Here is a 20,764-nt window from a genome sequence, read left to right as displayed (position 1 = left end):
ACCGTATAAAGTTCGCGCTTCAGTTGCGTCACCAGCTGCTGGCACCAGGAAGCTTCTCACAGCAGGCGTGCAGCTGCTTCTCCTATTATTTGCGTGCAACAAGCTAGGGAGTTGAAGTTTTGGAAAAGTGTTCGCGTTCGAAGGGATAACCGATTAAGGCAGGGCAACTTTCGATTCGTTCTTAATAATCAATATCTGCACGCGCAAAAACAGTATACACAGCAGACTTCTCGCTCGCATAGCACAATACATGCTTGCCTAATGTTTGAAGGGTTACCGACACGAATATCTTCAGTTGTCGTTTTTTTGCGTCACATGAAGGGTCAAGCCCTCACTATATCTCTTCTAATGCATATATCGTGTAACCATCCACGATTTCATACGCAGGATCCATGTAAATAAGTCGTCTTGCCACATCTTTTATTAACTACATAACACGGCTGCTATAGCTTTTTGAATATGCTCATAGGACGGTTATTGTGAAGTTCGAAAATATGGCGAAATTTGTCAACGTCCGATACAGAACTTGTAGTGACTCATTTAATATCAAAACGCTGCCTTTTAGTTCCGTCGCTTCAAAATGTAGAATGATGCAATGCAGAATAGATATGCATCCTGCATAATCACCCCTGCTGAGCTATTTTAAATTCAACTCGGTCATTTCTTCTACGTAACTGGGATGTCGAAATGCAGTTGCCGATCAGGCATAAATTGTAGTGAAGTGATTAACTTGATTTAAGGCCATGAAGAGCATACTACAGTATGCTCTCAAAGGGCAATTAATAAATTGCCGTTTTAGTCGATAATTCACTGGCAAAATAGTCATTTAAACTTAATTAGTTCAATGCAGCACAAACAGCAATATAACATTGTTCCAGCAAGTCAAAGGTTGAACCATGGTTATCAATATTACGTTTCCTGCATTTTATTTGTGAGTAATCAAATTTAGCCTACCATACGCGATATATTTGGACAATGCAGTGCTACCTAAAGACCCTACTGATCATGTGGAAGTTGATTTCCGTTGAAGCATTTCTGCACGCGCGGGGCTTCCTAGCGCTTCGTCATCATGATCACGCAATCGTCACGACCGTTTCATAATATCCATCCACTGTATGAGCTACATTCCGAAACTACATGGGATGTGGTTAAACCAGGTTGCAGCAACTTCGGGTCAGTTGTGCAACTGCTACATGCATGGCTGAGCGTAAAAGGTTGGTGGTTTGTCGGTTTTCATGTCCCAAAGCAACTAAGGCCATGATAGGCGCCGTAGTGGAGAGCTCATGGTGTGGAGGAAAGCCAACTCTAGCCCTCATTACGTGGGAAATGCGAACTCAGGGCATCCATTAATTAACACGCCTCGCATTCCGGCGCAGCGCTTCAGAAGGGAGCAGTTGGAGACCTGGCTCGCCACCGAGGAAAAGGAGGTCCAAGTGACACTCCTCGATCAGGCCCGGCGGGCTGCTGAAGTCAGTGGTGCCCTGGACTAGGGGCCCCACTCACCTGCCTTTTTAATTAACTTTTAAATTGAATTCAACCTCCCACCCACCTGACAAAGATGAAAAAGCGAGAAGGGTCAAGCCTCAGGAACCCAGACATATAGGAAGTGGATAGAAGGGGCTGGCTTCTGCAATGAGACCGCGATAATACAGTCATCAGGAAGCAGTGCAACACGACAGGGACTGAGAGCAAGAAAACACACACACAATGCTTTGTACGTGGCTTCTTACTGTCAGTTTTTGCCGTGTAGCGCTGCTCCGTATAGACTGCAAATCCTGGCTAACTAACCTGGCAACGTACCCTAGCAAGCGACAATATGGTTGATTTCATAGCGAAGCCGGCGAAGAAACAAGAACCAAAACAAAAAAGAAAAAACACCGCACGTCGTCCGTACGCAACTGCGTGTCCTGCCTTAATGAAAGGCTGCCAGCGAATGCTGCGATGGAGAACAGTATTACCTTCACGTGCCCCCCTCACCTCACCCGTTTTCAATGCCGTTTCTCTCGGCGTCTCACACGTCCGACAATGCATAGCAGGACGAGAAAAAAAAAGAAAAACTGCGATTCGTCAGCGTCGGGACAGGCTTGTAAGAGGGAAAGGGAACTGGTCGCGTAACCCAGACTGCAAAAGTCCGCGGCCGACACAAAAATCCACGCCACGTCCACTTCGCGACAGTGTCTATAGCAGCAGTCGTTCTGATCCCCGATGTCTGGCACCGTCCGGTCAGGTACGGCTGAGGTAAGAGGAAACAATCCCGTGGTATCCGCCAATACCTCCGCTGTAGCTCTTAATCTAGAGCTCCTAGCGTCGTTCACACATTGTCACCTGGTTGCGACGATGAAGAAAGCCGGACTCGGTTGATAAAGATGAAACGTTTTAATGGACGAACTTGTGCCCAGTAAAAGAGAGATTCCTTTTACGAGCAACACTAGCTGTACAGTGATAACGGAGAGCACGGACGTCGGGCGTTGACCAATCTGCTCGTCTGTGGAATTCGTCGGCTTTTATAGGTGCCTTATCGAACCTTCCAGCGTTATCGCTAGTGCTCGCGCTAGCTCTAGAATAAACTCGGTTTCTCGTGTCCTGTGAGCAATCTTAAGAGAACAGCCTGAAAGAGTCGCGAAGTGTCAAAGCACTGACCTCTACACTGTCCATCTAATGATAACAAGTATCTTAGTTTAACCCGTGGGAATCAAGCTTTCAGTGTATGCGACGTTGACACGTCCGTAATAAGTGAATGGCATCTGGGCGAGTTTGTTCATGGCTGAACGCGAAGGGTACCACCGAAAAAAAACAAAGAAGACACAAGGACCTGTCCTTTCCTTCGTTCTTGTCCCTCGGTGTTTTTGTTTGTTTTTTTCCGCTGGTACCTTTCACGTTTAGCAATGAACAAAACAAACTCGCCGCCCAGATGTCAACGTCAATGAACCTCTGTAATAACAGCGAATCACCTCCGTATACGTTCGCACTCTTCGCATCATCATTATCACGATCGCGTTGCTTATACGCGCTAAATTACGGGAAGTTGTATCTTGACACCGGCCATCTTATAACCTCTTATTATGTTGCTAGAGTCTAGGGAATGTGTGCTTGAGTAGTTCCTATGGTTTTGCCTGTATGCCAGACACTGCCACAAAAGCCTTGCCTAAGGCTTCGGCACATCAGTACGATGGAAATGCACAAATAGTGCATTATTATTATTATTATTATTATTATTATTATTATTATATTATTATTATTATTATTATTATTATTATTATTATTATTATTATTATTATTATTATTATTGCAGTCGCTCGGTCAATTATTTCAAATCGCAGCACGCTAATGACTGTCCTGCTTTTGGCATGCTCGTCGTGGTTTGCCCTGAACAGTATGTTCGACATAAAGAAAAACAAAAGAATGAAATTGAAGCGAGCGATGCATTGGGTTAGTTAGCAGTTGTTCATTGTTACTTCTTGCTCCGGGTGCCATATAACGAGGACAAAAAACATGGACACGTCGGCAACGGATAGTGAGCAATCCGTTGCGTCCCAATCCGTCGTCAACGTATCCCATGTTTTTCGTCCTGGTTTTTTAGTACAGCGCGCAACAAGTAACCAAGAAAGAAAGAAAGAAAGAAAGAAAGAAAGAAAGAAAGAAAGAAAGAAAGAAAGAAAGAAAGAAAGAAAGAAAGAAAGAAAGAAAGAAAGAAAGAAAGAAAGAAAGAAAGACACAGTCAAAAGCTAGCAGCATTCCAACATCCGTCACCTTGTTCTCTCCACTTCATAACCGCTTGTGCTCGTTGAACTAGTTTTGCACACGAAGCTCTGTTTCTGAATTGCACTGCAAGCGGAATTGCGTGCGCGATGTCAGTGAACGAGAAGTGCATTATTATTATTATTATTATTATTATTATTATTATTATTATTATTATTATTATTATTATTATTATTATTATTATTATTATTATTATTATTATTAAGCGCTTAAGACCATCCTTATCATGTGGGCCAGATGGCATCCCCTCCGCCATACTAAAAGCTTATGGCAGAATATTTGTCCCAGTACTGACTACGATATTTAATAACTGTCTCGAAACATCCACATTTCCTAGCATGTGGAAAACTGCTCGTGTTTTTCCAGTATTCAAGTCGGGCTCTAAAACAGATGCTTCTAATTATCGCCCGATTTCTCTACTATGTGCCACATCAAAGATCTTCGAGCTGGCTCTTCACAACATATTGTCTTTTAGTGTGAAAAACTCAATGATTCCTAACCAACATGGTTTTCTCGCTGGCCGCTCAACTACCACAAATCTTGCTAGTTTCATGACGCAGACCTCCACACCTATTTCTCAGAGAGGACAGGCTGACGTAATTTACTGTGACCTGAGCAAGGCTTTTGACGTAGTCAGCCACACACTGATTATGGTTAAACTTGCGCACTTTGATGACGACTTGTCGGTTGTGAATCTCCTGCAGAGCTATCTGCTTAATAGATATTCTTATGTAGCCGTAAATGTCCAAACGTCTTTTTTGTATAAAGTGACTAGTGGGGTCCCTCAAGGGTCGGTATTAGGCCCACTCCTATTTTTAATTTACGTTAATGATGTTTCTTTTGCCATTCGTAATTCTTCTTTCCTCTTGTATGCCGATGACATCAAAATTTTTAAGGAAATTCATTCAGCTAACGACTGTCGCTTGCTGCAGTCAGACTTGCGCTCTTTTTCCGAATAGTGCAACGACAATAACCTTTCTCTGAATACCTCGAAGACAAAATTCATGTCTATCACTCGCAAAATATCTAGCGTGTCATTTCAATACTCTGTCAATTCTGTGCCGTTATGCAAGGTTTATGAAATCAGTGATCTTGGTGTTGTTGTTGACAGCGCGTTAAACTTTTCTTCTCACGTTAAGCGTGCTGCTATGCGGGGCCTTCGTTCTCTCGGATGTGTTTGTAGAATATCTCGAGAATTCAGGTCTCCCATGGCCCTACACAAATTGTACACGGCAATATGTCTTCCGCAACTTGAGTATGCGTCCGTGATATGGAATGGCATTGCTCAATCCAGCGGTAACACCATTGAACGAGTCCAGAAAAAATTCCTCAGCATATATAACCATCGCTTTGCTAAAAATGACTCTGGATCTCGTTCAAGTACTGCTGAATTATTATCACTGCCATCACTTCACTGCCGACGAAATCGCTCTGATCTCTTATTTCTTTACAAGCTAGTCCACGGTATCATATCCTGCCCTGTACTTCTCAATTGTGTAAATTTTCGAATTCCGCGTAAGTTAACCAGAGAGAACAGACCGTTTCATGTACCCGCCTGTTTCTTCCAACACTGTACCGTTCACAGAATACAAAGTCTATTTAATGTTAATTACCTTGATCTTGACGTTTTTCATAGTCCACAGTCATTGTTTCTTTCCGAGCTGTTCACTGTATTGACATAGTATGGCAGAATGTACAAAGTCTTCCCTTCTCCGTCTTTCCGCATAGTTGTATATAAATGCAATATTATTTTTCATTCCCCTTCAATATTTCTCGTGTTGTCTTATTTTACTCATCCCCTTTTGTGTTCATTTCTCTTTGTCTACGCGTTTTTGCTCTTGTTATTTCTGAAGACTGTCTGTATTGTATTCTTTATTTTTATTGTTTTTCTCGTGCGCCAGCACAAAGACCTTACGGTTGTTCCTGGGCATGGTAAATAAATAAATAAATAAATAAATAAATAAATAAATAAATAAATTCTTCTTCTTATTATTATGACTATTATTATTATTATGATTACTATTTATTGCATTCTCGTCGCTTTGTAGGGATTTCTAATCTAAGCACGCTAATATTTACCCTTCTCGTGTTTTCGATGCTGTCGTAGTGCATTGCCCTGAGCACTATGTTCGCCAGAAAGAAAGAAACAAAGCCACAATCAAAAGCTAGCAGAATCCCCACATCCGCTCGGGAGCTCGCTCTGTACACGTCATAACCACTTGCGCTCGCTTGATCTAGTTTTCCACGCGAAGCTGTGCATCCTAATTGTTGCGACAGCGGAATCGCGTGGGAGGACACACGCTCGGACAACGTCGGAAACTCACTGTGTTTGGTAAGTGCCGAATCGCGAACGCTCATTGGTAGTGACGGGCTCTCCCACGGGCAAACACAATGCCTCGAGAGAGATCCCACGCGAAATGTAGTACGTAATGCCTGCAGGTTATGTATGGCAACGTACGCCGCGCAAGGCTTACCGGATATAGGCGATGCGCAAAGCGCCGACGACGCCATCTGTCGCCACGGCTTGAAAGCGCTGATGGGTCCCGGCGAGCAGTGTTCCCGCGAGCTTCTACGCGAGTGCAGGAATGGATGTGTTTTCATCGTGATTTAACGACTCTGTCGGGCCTCAGCGATGTCGAAAAATAACTGCTGCATTGTCGGCTGCTAAAACACACAGAAAAAATCGTCAGGAACGCACTTCTACAGGTTTCCGGTGTTATTTCATGAGCGAGAGCGACGGTGGCGGTGGATTAATTGCGGCTGTACGACGTAGAAGGTAAGCAATCGCGCTTTGTTTACGGCAGTGTTAGAACGATTACCGTGTTTTTATTTCTCCATTGATGTCGCTACGTCTTCAGCGAACGCTACTACGTTTACCCTTGGTCGCCTCGCCTGCATTAATTGTAGACGCTACAATGCACATGAGGTTGTTATTACTGATAAGACGCGATGCCTAGGCTCTCTCGAAAAACGAATGGCGCGGAGCGCAATGCCACAGAATGTGGGGCAGGTGACGGCTCCTTTACAAAAGCGCCGTGGAATCACACGTGTGCTGCACGAAATCGCCTGCATTCTACCTAGGGTCGTAGCCAGAAAATTTTTTCGGGGGCTGGGAGGGTTCAACCATACTTTATGTATGCTCGAGCGTGCGTTTGTATGTGTGCGTGTATATACGCAAGCAAACCTGAAAATTTTCGGGGGGGGGGGGTGGTTGAACCTCCAAACCCCCCTCCCCCATGGCTACGCCCCTGATTCTACCTAATGATGGCACTGGAATGCGATCACCGGTGCCTGCGTACAGCTCACAAAGGAAGTGGCTAGCGATGATCCATTGAGAGGATCCCATGGCACGTCGGTAACGTGATAACGCAGACGCTGCGTGGCGGCACAAGCGGGGCTTGTGCAGCCCGACCGCGCTCGCCCGCTCCCTAAAAAAGGAAAAAAAAGAAAGAACATAAACAAGAAACTAGCTCAATTAGCTTAAGAAAAGTCTAGAAAATAGGAGAACGCCTGCTTTCACTTAGACAACGAAGTATGTTTTTTTTTTTCAGCGAAATTACAGGGGGTCGACGGACATGCACCGACGTTCTTATATGAACATACCCAGCAAATACGTAGCCAAGCTGCTATGACAAGCTAGGTGACCACCAGCTCCGCAGTGACTCAGTCCCACGCCACTAGCGCAAGCTGTCGAGATATTTTTTCACAAGTTTATCGTGCTGGTTTTAAAGTTTTACCAACGCTGACACTTCGCGTGGCCGCACCCGTGAAATCCATGCGCCGGCGCGACAGCGCTCCCTCAAAATCTACTATATAAACCTATGGCACGTAAACGAAGCTACTGCGTCGAGAAAAAAAAAAAACGTTGGTTATTCATGCGTTAACGCATGCAGGCATTGTGATCGGGACGTTATAAAGAAAGCGGTGTAGTTACGATGAGCTCCACTTCGTAGGGAAGCTTGTTGACGCTTGTCTGTGGCAAACACTTGGCGAGTATGGCGACATTGTCGTCCAACACAGCTGTGACATCGGACATACATGTCCACTATTATAAAGTGCGGCTCCTTTGCGCATACTATCGCCGCAAAAGTAATTATTTGGGACGCGCACAAGCGCCAAATCGCACGCGCGCCCTTCCGTCATGCTTGCAGTAAAAGGAGGCGTCTGCTACCCGACCCGCCAGCGGTTCCAACGGCCGCCGCTGCGCGGCTTTCAGTGGCGCCCCTAGAGGCGCTGCGCATCGCGTATACCTAGAGTTACTGTATATGCTACCTTTAGGTAGCAGAGTTGCGCATCTGTTTTCCAACGCCGCTAGCAACCATGCATTGCGGAGAAGCTGACGCTCGGGCCAATTTTTGTATTTCTCGACGCCGCAGCTGCAGCTCACTCAATTAACACTAGTCATCGACAGCCAATGTTTATCGCCGGCCTTCAACACGCCAGACATGTTTATCGGCGACGCGGTAGGCATGTCGCCTGCAAAAATCGAGTGCGACTTCACCACATAGCTGTGGTTGCTTGCCGGACCTATGCGCTACTCTGCTACCTAAAGGTAGCATATACAGTGACTCTACGTATACCGGCATGAAAGCCCGGGCTAACCACATACGAAAGATTACATTTGCTGGTCCGCACACGTTGCAGATAATCTTTCCTTTTTTTTTATGGGAGAGCGCAGCTTGGTCCCCGCGATTTGCGCGTGAGATCAAAAACAGTGACCGACGAACGGTGAACAACGAGCCGTTGCGCTTCGGTGTACCGTATTATTCCCCATACTACAAGGACCATACCGCAGTTACTCCCGTACAGGCAGCATTGTCTAAAAAACGAAAAGTGACCTTCGTATTCGGTGGCAACACGAGTGAGGCATAAAATCTTCATAACGGGATGACGTCACATATGGTTAAATTTTTGCGGTTATTGTGGAGTCATAGTGACGTCATGTAACGTGGCGTCCCATGATGATGTCCTCACATGGCATAGGTGGGCCGATACCGGAGGCGTGTGAGGTGAAGAAAGCTTGCAATGCTTCCGATCCCGGAGGCAATGCAGAACCATGCTACGTGCAGACGCTTTCGGGGGCAGGGGGCTTAATAAAACCGACATAGAAGAAAACGAGAAAGAAGATGACTTCGGCTTCGAGTTATCTTAGGCGAATGCATAATGAACCCTGTGATTTTTTTTTTGCATGCCATCAATCGCCGAGGCACTGTAGAGGCGACTGGGTAACGCTACATAGTCAGAAGTGAGATACCCTGTATTATACAAAAATAACGCCAAAAGTTTTGGAATGATGTTTAGGGGGAATGACAAAAAAACTGAAACAGGAAATACCAATAAGGAGCTGTAATAAACGTAACATGTTATGCAATATTAGCCTTAAATTAAATATGGCGAATGAAAGTTAAACAGAATGTAACAATACCACAAACATTAATGCTGACTAATGTTTACAAAGTTGGAGGTGGAGTTTATTTCCTCGCAATTCTTACGTTTTTTTTTTTACATTGTTTGGACTCTTGTACGCGTAAAATAATACCGAAATGTGATGTGGAATGCGGTAAAAAACTGCCAATCAAACGCAGCATGACTTGTCACGAATCCCAACAAAGCAAGTCAGAAAATTGGCGGCCATCAAGCGCTCACATAATAATAATACACATAAAATACAGATACACTCAAACTTGGCACCCACCCACCACGGTGGCCTAGTGGTTATGGTATTTTCATATGTGGGTCGTTTATGAAAGGAATTCGGCGTAGGGATTCGAGAACTATATCCATACTGGGCGTTCTCCTCTTCTCGCCGCCTTCTCTCTTCTTTTTCTCCCAAAGCGAGAGGGGAGGGAAAATACGCTGTGTAGGAGGAAGAGGCCTTGGGCCACTACGAAATCACCTTTTGAGCAAAGGACATTCGCGGGAAAACCCGACCGCGGATTTTGCCTACCAAGTTCCTTTCAGGTGTGGACACCTTTCTATTGTGGGATGAGGGCTCATGAACATATTAAGAAAAAAAATGTAGCACGAACACAGTGATGTTAATGCATGTTTCAGACCACTGCCCTATCGAGAAAATGAGGGCAAGCGAAGCTTCGTGTCTGCGTGCCTGACCTACTACCTTTCTTTCTTTCTTTCTTTCTTTCTTTCTTTCTTTCTTTCTTTCTTCTTTCTTTCTTTCTTTCTTTTCTTTCTTTCTTTCTTTCTTTCTTTCTTTATCTTCTTCTTTCTTTATTTTCTTTCTTTTCTTCTTTCTTTCTTTCTTTTTCTTCTTTCTTCATTTTCTTTCTTTCTTTCCTTATTTCTTTCCTTCTTTCCTTCCTTCCTTCCTTCCTTCTTTCTTTCTTCCTCTTCCTTTTATTTTCTCTTTCTTTCTTTTTTTCTTTCTTTCTTTTCTTATTTCCTTCCTTCTTTCTTTCCTTCTTTCTTTCTTGCTTTTTTGCTTTCTTTCCTTCTTTCTTGCTTTTTTGCTTTCTTTCCTTCTTTCTTTCTTGCTTTCTTCCTTTCTTTCTTTCTCTCTGCTTTCTTTCTTTTATTTCTTTCTTTTTCCCTCTCTCTCTCTTTCTTTCTTTCTTTCTTTCTTTCTTTCTTTCTTTCTTTCGTATTGCGCGATGCTCCCTGCTAACTGCTTTATTCCTCCATGCTGGGAATTTGGAACTTCATCCACGTGCCTAGCAGGGCAACACTTCGGTTGCTACAGGCAACAACGGCGGTCATGCGTTCATATCCAGACAGCAATGAAATGGGGAAACGTGAATTGACAAGCTACCTAGATAAAAGATCCGACTGCCATAGCAGAAACGGCTGATCGCCGAGAAGTCCACGATCGAGAGAGCGTCAGTTATCAGAAAACAGCGCATACAAAAGCTCATGTCATTGGCGCACCTCTGAGGGCCGCATTTCTGTACGAGTGTTTCGCGTACGGCGCCGAAATCTGCGAGTTATAAAAGCTTCGTGTAAATATTATTTGCTGCTTTGAAGGCAGCAGCGTCTGCGGTGTAGCAACGGAGGCGGGAAGGTGCTTCCATCACTGCTTGCTTGCACACACACAAAAAAAGAGCAAAAGACGCGTTAGTGTGTTATAAGGGAATTTTAAACTTGAGATTATGATCGATCCGTGGAGACACGTGATCCGGGAAGGAAGAAGATCATTTTTAAGCGCACGGTTAGTGTGCACAAATTGCGAAAGAGCTTTCTGCTGAAATGCTTACGGCGCGTCTGAAGGGTTGGTAGACCTAAATTAGCCTAGATTGACGGGAGTAATTAGGGAGCGGATAAAGGACTGCGCGGTTTTGTAGGGATTCAAGGGCTGTGATTACAGTGGAGCTAGATGGATTTTAAAAAAAGGCATCTTCTAATTTAGATCGAACGAGACTTATCTATAATTTAAATTGTAACTCTAACGGAACGGATGCAAAATTACGGCGTCCACCAAAAATGAATAATCAATCACTATATAATAAGAGGCCTTGAACGCTTCTTTGATTACGCTTGCATTCGCGATGAGCACCGAATGGATGACATCGTGCGCGCTCATCGGTCTTGCCTGTCCCAGACTTCCTGGGCCTTTGCGGGAACGAGAGCTTTCAAACTCACCAGCACTCACACCAAAAATTTCCATTTTGTTTTTTTGCGTTGCTATAAGTACTTAACGACCCACTTATCACAGCTCGAAAGCTCCTTTACTCGAGCGCGCGACCGTTACAGTCGCAGTTTCGGTTTCATAGAGCGCCGAGGGAGGCGGGACCCAGAGTGGTTTTTATGTAAGCGTAGCTGGCTACTTGGGCACAAAGTCCTTAGAACAGGGAAAAATCTAGGGACTTTACTTGGGCGCACAAAACCGCGTGTGAGCACCGCGTCGACAACTCTTTTCAACGAAGGCTTCCTGTGTGCTGCTACAATGCCCTCTGAGACGTTGTAAATGATGCTCATTCTGCCCGCCTCGGCGACAAGCACGACGTTCTCACGCGGCAATGAATCGTGCAGGAAGCAAGGCCCGTATAACCGACCAGGCATTATCGCGAAGGGCGAAGCTGCTGCGAACTTCTACTGACAGGCCAGCGATCGATGTCGGTGGGCCGACAACCGTGTTGCCCTTACCAGTCGCTCCTATGGGTCGTGGCCTCCTAGCGGATGGACGACGAAGCAAAACAAAGAAGACATGGCACGCCAGGTAGCTGTACGAGGAGTTTTGCGCAATCAGCACTGCAATTGTCACGCCTTGAAGCATGGCAGTTTTCTTAGTATTTTTATGTTGTTTTTCTGCGGATAGAAGAAGCAGCATGTTATTGGCTGCAGGCAGCTTCCGGAAAGACACACGATACAAAAGAGGACAAATCTGGCGTCGCTCCTGCATCACCTCCAGTGGCAAGGCGGCTCATATTTATGAGCTTATTGGGTACGAGCTTCCGGGATCGTGTCGTGGCACCGTAGTGCTTTTAGCTGCGCGTGATGAAAGGAAAGTGGCGCCTGTTGTACAGTCCTGGAGATGGCGAGTGCCGTAAAGCCTTATAAACCAAACCACGCCGCTGACGCGTTCGCTAATAGGGCTGTACCAAAGGTATGATGCGGTTGCCATGCGGAAGTGGTGACTTCCGTTTGGTAACTGCATTTGTGTCCTGCGACACGCTCAAGCTACCATTTTTGATGGAGACATGCTAGTATGTCATCAAAGTGAACATCTACAGACTAGTGAAGTGGAATTCACGTGAATTTTTTCTCCCTGACCGAACGGCCTATGACTCATTTGCACAATTTTTAATTTTTCTCATGACTGGTTAGCATGTTTTATTGTCACTTTACGGTTGCCTTACAATCTTTAGGTACTGCAGTGGGGTTAATCTCCTCGTGGGAGTGAGAAAGTTGATAAGGTAACCACAGGAACATTGCAGCTAAACACGCCACACTAGATGAGCCATCGCTAGCAAATAGATTTCAGAAGAGACGCGAACTGCTGCAGTCTCACTTCATCCTACTATAAAAAGCACAACGTGTACTCATCACATCGCTTTATTACACGTCATGTTTTTGAAAGAGTGGTTGATAATCCTAATTATTGTCAGGCGTTATTACCCGGGAATGCTATAGGACAAAGGAAAACAATTTAGAAGAATAAAAAATTATACTAACCATATGCACTAAGATGCATTCTTAAGACCCGTATCGTAGACCCTGCTTTAACGTGGAAAAACAATCTTTCTAAAAAAATTCAGGTAAGTTACGCTGTATATTTAACAATGATTGTATATATAACTTAACAATTACAATTAACCTCCCTGCCTATCGCCCCTCTTTGTCTCTTTCATACAGGCATTCAAGGTAAGTAAATAAGTCAAAATATTGAGAAACATTTTTAGGCTGATTTTTTGCACGTAACTTGGCCTCACTGTGTCGCGTTGTGTGTCGCTTCATGTAAGAGCGCATTATGTGTCCCTATGAGCGGACTACCAATTTCAGCGCTGTTACGTCACTGGATGTTGTGTAGTGTTATTTACGGCACACACAGTGTTCGTGTGACTGGATTTTAATGTGAACTGCAGTGTCATGTGACTGGACTGTATTTTGTGTTGTTTTTCGTGTTGCTACGCGAATGGACTTACACGAAGTCTCCCAAAGTGCTCTTTTATGTAATTTCTCTTTCTTTTTGCTGTTGTCATTCTCCCCGTCTTCTATCTACTGTGAAAAGGAGTAGCCGGCGCTATACGAAAGCGGTGACATCTCCTAAGCAGCATGCGATTTTAAAAAATCAATCCGAATGCCTTTTGCAGCCAACACGCGTATCCCAGGCCTACATCATGGAGCCGAAGATGTTGACCAGCAGCGGAAATTCAGTCATCTTCTCCCTCAAGGAAGAGGTCGGCGCTCTGGCAAGGGCCTTGCACATTTTCAAGGTGAGAAAACACTTACAGGTGGGCGTCAAAGTAAGCTGCAACGTCTGAAGCACATGACAAGTGGTCGCTCGGTTGAAACGCACGAGCTGTCTGGCCGTTCACACTGTGTTGAGATAAAAAGAAACGTAAATATATAAAATATTAGAGAAGGATAGGAATTGTGAAACGATCTACACACGCCACAACACGGCACTTAACCACGTTTATCCCTTGTATCCGTGAAACCTAACGCCATCTTCAAACACTGATGGCGAAGTAGCGACGTTAATGGATGTGCGCGGAGAAGACATTATCCGGTATGTACTCTTCACGTATTTGGACATACCAACCAACTTATCCCTCAGAAAATATGATAACTACAGCGGGCTTCACAACATTTTTCTTTCTTCTTGAGGTCCCACCAGTACATTGCTCTCTTAGAACTAGGCAGAAATATTTAGGAGCAAAAAAAGAAATATTATAAAAAAAACCTACCACAGTTCCACGCAGTGTGAAATCTGCGCAGACAGGGGAGCTGCGGTTGTCCTGTGTTTTCCTTGTGATTTTTTCCGATTTCCTTTGATGCGTTGAGATTTTGTGGGAGTGTCTGTGCTTACGTTATTTTTAGAGTAGAGATGCACAGGAAAGCACGTGTGACAGCCCCTGCCATGACCGACCCTGCTAAAGTGACTTTAGGCCTTATTCACGCTCGAGCCACTCTTCCTCGTTTCAATAGGCGGCTACCGCTTCGTCGGCGGCAGAGGCAGTTACGACATCTATGGGTGTATCTGGGAACCGGAGCGTGACATGCGTCTCGGACACTCATCTGTCGTCAGGCTCAGCCCCAGAACAGCTCCGTTGTCAGAATCTTACAGCACAAGACATAGCGTATATGCCTGACTTGAATATCCTAAATGAGACGAATTCTGCCGAAAATTACGTTACTCATGTATGCCAGAGTGCTAAGACATTAACCTTCAGAAATTTCCCTTGAACCACACTCCTAAAAAAGGCTAATAAAAAGGGAGTAAAGGGACCCGTTACTACCTTTCTGACCACATTAATACGTATTGCGGTCGTTTTAGTACCTCGGAAGTGTACGAGAGGTCGTAAATGTCAGCGGTAGTAAACGGTACTACCTACCTATGTGGCAGGTTAGTAAAGGTTACTACTTGCGTACGTGCACAAAGACGTTCACGGAAGTTTACTAACATACAAATACTATTTTCCTGCATTGTGAAACGATCTACACACGCCACAACACGGCACTTAACCACGTTTATCCCTTGTATCCGTGAAACCTAACGCCATCTTCAAACACTGATGGCGAAGTAACTTTACTACCATGACAGTTACTAAGCAGTAACTGTCATGGTAGTAAAGTTACTAGCTTAGCTTACTACCTTCCATTAAGTAGTGAAAGGAACTAGTAACTGTCATGGTAATAAATTTACTAACTTTCTGTTACCAACTTCTGGCATGTAGTAACTTCAGGTAGTCAATGACATGGTAGTAACTTTATTACCTTGCCGTTTACTACCTGCAGTTCCTGCTTAGGTAGTGAATGTTGCGACAGCTATTTACTACCTCAACGTTAGTAAGCAGCACTACCTTTTTTTAAGAGTGCAGAATGGTGACTATAATATGCGGCGCTGCTTGAATGTGCCGTAACCTGCCCCGTTTTCAGGAGAACGGCGTCAACTTGGTGCACATCGAGTCGAGATCATCGGCGCGATTCAAGGATGGTTACGAGTTCATCGTGAACTTCAACCCGACCGAGGGCAAAGTTCACCAGGCCCTGGAGCAGATCAAGAACATGTCGCAGTACATGCAAGTCATTTCTAGAGACCTGCCGCCCAAGGAAGAGGGTAAGCGTCCTTGCTAGCGCTGATTCCTTACACGCATTTTATGCGCCATCTTGAAATCATTTGCGACAGAAGTAGTTAGGTTATAATAGCACCGATGGAGTGCTACAGGCTATCGTCGTCTCGCATTTGACCATTACGCGTCGCTCACGCGAACTTTCAAGCATTGCTGATTATGATAAAATTACCACAATAGATGGCGGCCGCCTTCGAGTAGTCTTTGGCGTATGCGCAAGGGACCGTGCGAGTTTTCTCGGAAATCAGCAGCTATCCGAAATTATGAGGTTTAATTACACTGCCGGCCACGACCATCATAATCATCGCCATGTGAAGTCATCACATGATGATGATGATTATTTGCATCACTCGTCTTGACGCCGACGGTCATTTTTCGTGTCTGATGAGGCGTCCACGGCTTTGGCCTTAAAAGAAACAACCATTTCACGATGTTTGACGTGGGCCCTCGGTCAGCCTCATATTAAGTCATACGACGTGTATACTGCGAGTAGAACCAAAGCAAAAAATTAAGATAGCTTCGCACTAGTGCTGTCAAGCATGGAAGAAGTGCCTGGAAGAAGCCTGGAAGAAGTACCGGACCTGTAGCCTTTGGCTACAGGTTCGGTAAGTGTTTGTTATCAGTATGTACCATATGAAATAAACACTATCTACTATCTATCTATCTATCTATCTATCTATCTATCTATCTATCTGGGCGGCTTTTTATTGCGATAGCAATTATATGGATAGTCTCGGCTGGTTTTTGCCGTCGCCTTCATGCACCGTATATATATATATATATATATATATATATATATATATATATATAAAATTCCTCCCAAGAAATAATTCAGCAAAATGATTCCGAGGCGCGCGGAATTGAACGAGCGACCCCTCTCTCCGCAGCGCGTGGCGCTAACCACTACGCCAGAAAGCGCAGATCCTTCAAGTAGCTAACGGCGAGCGTTATATACACACCCTTTACCGATGGCAGGACTCAGAGACGGCAGGCGCTTATAACCGTTTCTTCATTACCAGCGAGATGGCGCGAGGAGCGCAACGGGCGCATTTAAAAGTCGTCGGCCAGCTCGCTCGCTTCTTCTACTATTTGCGCAGGGTGAACCTTGCCCTTCCGCTGTCTGCGCGTGCGGTAGTTGGTGCAGGGGGACATGTTTCTGCAGCGCAGCAGCGCGTCCATCAAGGGCCGCTTTTGCTATTGCATTCGTTGCTTCGCCCTTGCGGCGAAACTGTGACTTTTTTGTTTATCTTTATTTATTTTTTATTGCGATAGCAATTATATGGACAGTCTCGGCTGGATTTTGCCGTCGCCGTCGTCATGCACCGTATGTATATATATATATATATATATATTGTCACGTGGTCGTGACGTCGATGAAGACAGCAGTCGGCGTTTGCAGGATGAAACTGTTTATTTGGCCGAACTTGTGGCCGGAAAATGAGAACTAGAACTACAGCAATACACGCTGTACAAATATAGCGGCGAACAGGGCGTCGTCCGTCGATCAACTGACAAGCGGTCAAGCGCGTCGGCTTTTATACAGGCGCTATGGAACTTTCCAGCAATATCGCTGGTGGCGGCGTTATCTCTCGACAAAGCTGGAACATTCGCGTGCGGCACGCAATCTTAACAAAGCGATCTACTAAAATCGTGAAGCTTCTCGAAAACTGCTTCACGGCCAGCGTCGAGCGTTGATAACCGTCCTTGCTGGTCAAACTCGAACACATCAAAATAAAAGAAGAAGCGAGCGTCGCAATATATATATATATATAAATGCCCAAAGAAAAATAATTAGGAAAAATGCTTCCGAAGCGCGGAATCGAACCAGAGACCTCTTGCTCCGCAGCGAGTGGCGCTAGCCACTACGCCACGGAACGCAGGTCCTCCACGTAGCTAACGGCGAGCGTTATATACACACCTTTTGCCGCTGGGTGAACTCAGAGACGGCAGGCGATAATAAGCGTTTCTTCATTACCAGCGAGATGGCGCTAGCAGCGCGACGGGCGCATTTAAAAGTCGTCGGCGAGCTCGCTCGCTTCTTCTTATACTTGCGCAGCGAGAACATTGCGCTTCCGCTGTCTGCTCGCGCGGTTTTCTTGTGTTGAGGGGAAGAGGGATGTTCCACGCTTTCACCGTGATGTCCGCGCTCATGTTACGGAGCGTACGAAAGCCACTCGAGCTCAAGCGACGCCGCTAAACGAAGAAACAGAAGATGAGCGCGAACTATTAAGTGTCACAGCTCGACACTTGAAGCACGCTAGTTTCCTTCGCTGCTTCGGCCGCCTTTGCAACAGGAGCGCTGTCCAAACTGAGAGTATCCATTGGCGAGCCTCACTTCGTATTCGCCGCGAGATCGGGCTACAGGTGGCAGTACCGTCGTCGCGCTAGTGTGGATAGGCGGCTGTCGGCGCGTATACAAACGTGCACAAAAGCGCTTCGTTGTGAGCGATGTGACCCGATTTCCGGCAAACAAAATGCATTGACTGCAGCTTTGTAGTAATATGTGCGCTCTTCATTCCCGAATTTATGAGCGAAGCGCACCGAACGTTACAATTACTTGTGAGAGAAGCGCATTCTACCAACGAACGGGTTGCTCGACGTCGGCGACAGTCGGTGTTTTCGCAATGTGTGACGTTTTCTTGTTGTTTTATTCGTACATGTTTAGCTTGTGTTCCACCTACTACGCACTGCTGTATAGCGCGACTGAATTAACTATTTACTTTTTGTTCATTTGGATGGCCCTCAACAAAAAGAAAGCCCGTATTCCTGCACGATGAGTTGAAATAGCACTTTGTGCACTGCGTGCTCAAATATTCATTCGAATTTCTTATTCAGTTCTCCATGAAATGTAGGACAGCTGATAGGTTTACTGAGGAAAGCTACGTGGCTGACAGCGCTTTAGCGCTACGGAGACGTTTAACACGCACACGCTTGTTTTTATTCCAGTAACAGTACACAAAGGTAACTGTACAGCACGGAAATTTCTTCGGTTGATTATTTGCACGACAGTAATGGAACAAAGGCCCGGTTATTTCACGGGACCAAAGTACGTTTTTTCATACGAAGACTGTCCGCTGCCTTCCGTCAATCTAAACAACGCAACACAAACGCTGACGATAATGTAAGAAAAAAAAAAAACATGTGACTTTGCGTGAAATTACTACGACAAAAATGTAAACTATACACCGTTTGGATTAATTTTGACCATCAGCGCTCTTTAACGCGCACCTTAATCTAAGCACACGGGTGTTCTTGTATAAATTTCGCCACAAGTTAAAATTGCGCAAGACAACTCAGTTTTGCGATTTCCGTGTCATTTCATTTTCTGTTATTTTTAGGGGACAATTTAAGTACCGAAGTGTCAGACGTGTCTTAACAGAAATATTTCTCTCTAGTGAGACCAGGACCGTACACAACTAAAGCTCGTCGCTTAACGTATAAACAACACCTAACCACAACGCTCAAGCACATGCGAGCCTTTTTTTACCACCGCGTCGCTGAAAAGCTATATCCACATGATATTTAATACTTCTCATCTTTAGGGCAACGCCAAGTGCACTTTGCAATGCGCTTGAACCCCAGAGCGGCACCTACACTGATATGACTCGCGTAAACGGAGGGTACGACGACCACACACATCACTCTCGACAAGTGCACTCTCTGATCTTATTACAGTACATATACAGCCGATCAAAGCCAAATGCTTCTTTACATCGTGTTAGGTATACGTGCGAGCGGTTAAAGTTGCACTAACGCAATGGAACAAACTGCCTTTTGAGGATCTGCATGACGTACGCGCACATGCAAACACAACGGGGCTAGCAGACGACGCATGGAGCAATCCACACTAGGCGCGGTTCAGCCAGAAACCGCTAGGCGGCGACTCCGCTCGATCTCGCGGCCAATAGCATTACTTTCTTGCTATCGCATTCATTGCTTCGGCCTTGCGGCGAAACTGACTTTTTTATTTTTCTCTCTTCTCTTATTTTTCTTGTCTTTTTTTTCGAAATTTCAAAGAAAAGCTTAGCATCTCCGCTGTAGGACAGTGGTTGTCCCGGAGATGCGCCGATGTAAGGTGGACCGATCCCATAGGCAATGTAATTCGCGGTTGCACGAATCACTTGGTTCTCTCCATGGGAGACTGAAGCATAATTGCTGATTTCTGGGGCAATTCCAGGAACTTGAATCAATGTGCAGCGAAACGCGCCTTGAACATCTGCCGATTTCAATCAGACGGTTTAGTTCGTTGTGCGTAGCGGTGCACTTTGTGCACACGTTAGGCATGTGGGTCGGACGCTCTGAATCTCATTTCGTTTTGTCGCCATACCAATTTCGAGTGGCACGCTGGAGCAAAGACAAGAGCGACACATTCAGAATTTATTAAAGGGCCTCTCTCACTCCTCGCTCTTTCTCTCTTAGTTCATGCAGCAGCTGTCACGCGCAGCAAAGTCCTCGGAGAGTTGGACGACAAAGCTTTGCCTCGGAAGGCTGCAATTTAAAACTCTCGAAGTAAAAGAATCAAGCTAAACACAACTACACGACTAGACTTTTCTCATTCCGAGCCGGACACTCTAACAAAGGAAAAAAAAAATTAAAAATAGACGCTGTCAGCAGGCTGGTGGAGAGTAACGCGGCGCGGTACCATCTACATTAATTCTCCTGGCCTATCTGCAGCGTTCAATTCTGTTTAACCTCCCTGCCTTTCATTCATTTGTATCTCTCCTCCCTTTCACTCTCTCCCTCTCTCTGGAGCTATAGCTTGCACTGGTATCGCCATTGGTTCGCCGTCTCGTAGATTGGGCGTGCCAGATTTTCTCAAGCTGATAATTCCTTCTGAGATTCATGCTTATAGATTTCACTTCGGATACCTATTTCGCAACTCACCCCTATAAATGCAACGCCGACGAAATTCAGCGGCGAACGTGATCGGATTCTAAAAGGGACGCCGCTGTCATGCAGATTGAGTAGCTCCATGCGCTGCCTGCAGAACTTTTGCGTATACGATGCATCTCCCCAAAATATGTTTCTTTATCCCTAAAGCATGCTCGCTAAGCAGCAAAATTTAACTCGTCTCAAGCTGCGCGAAGAAAGTTGAGATGGTTAGCGAATTTTTCTGGTTATTTTTGTTTTTTTAATCTTCTTGCTCTTGTTACGACAATGAAACTATATTCCTCCGATAGCATTAGAAAATGTCCCAGGACTAAAAAGACTGCTTTACATATGTGCAGCATAGATGTTTTCGGGCGAGTTGGCGCATC

At 45.2% G+C, this 20,764-nt stretch overlaps 1 protein-coding gene across 1 annotated transcript in view; it reads left to right on the top strand.

Annotated features, from left to right (window-relative positions):
* Positions 1-20,764, top strand: part of LOC119401569 (protein henna) — a 107,968-nt gene that overhangs the window by 27,204 nt on the left and 60,000 nt on the right. The window contains exons 2-3 of the mRNA XM_037668468.2: positions 13,524-13,646; positions 15,313-15,493. Coding sequence (XP_037524396.1) covers positions 13,524-13,646; positions 15,313-15,493 — 304 coding nt within the window. The remainder of the gene's footprint in view (positions 1-13,523; positions 13,647-15,312; positions 15,494-20,764) is intronic.

This window comes from Rhipicephalus sanguineus, chromosome 8 (assembly GCF_013339695.2).
Source record: "Rhipicephalus sanguineus isolate Rsan-2018 chromosome 8, BIME_Rsan_1.4, whole genome shotgun sequence".
Taxonomy (NCBI): Eukaryota; Metazoa; Arthropoda; class Arachnida; order Ixodida; family Ixodidae; genus Rhipicephalus; species Rhipicephalus sanguineus.
Note: the sequence above shows the minus strand (reverse complement) of the source record. Positions and strands in the feature narration are given on the sequence as shown.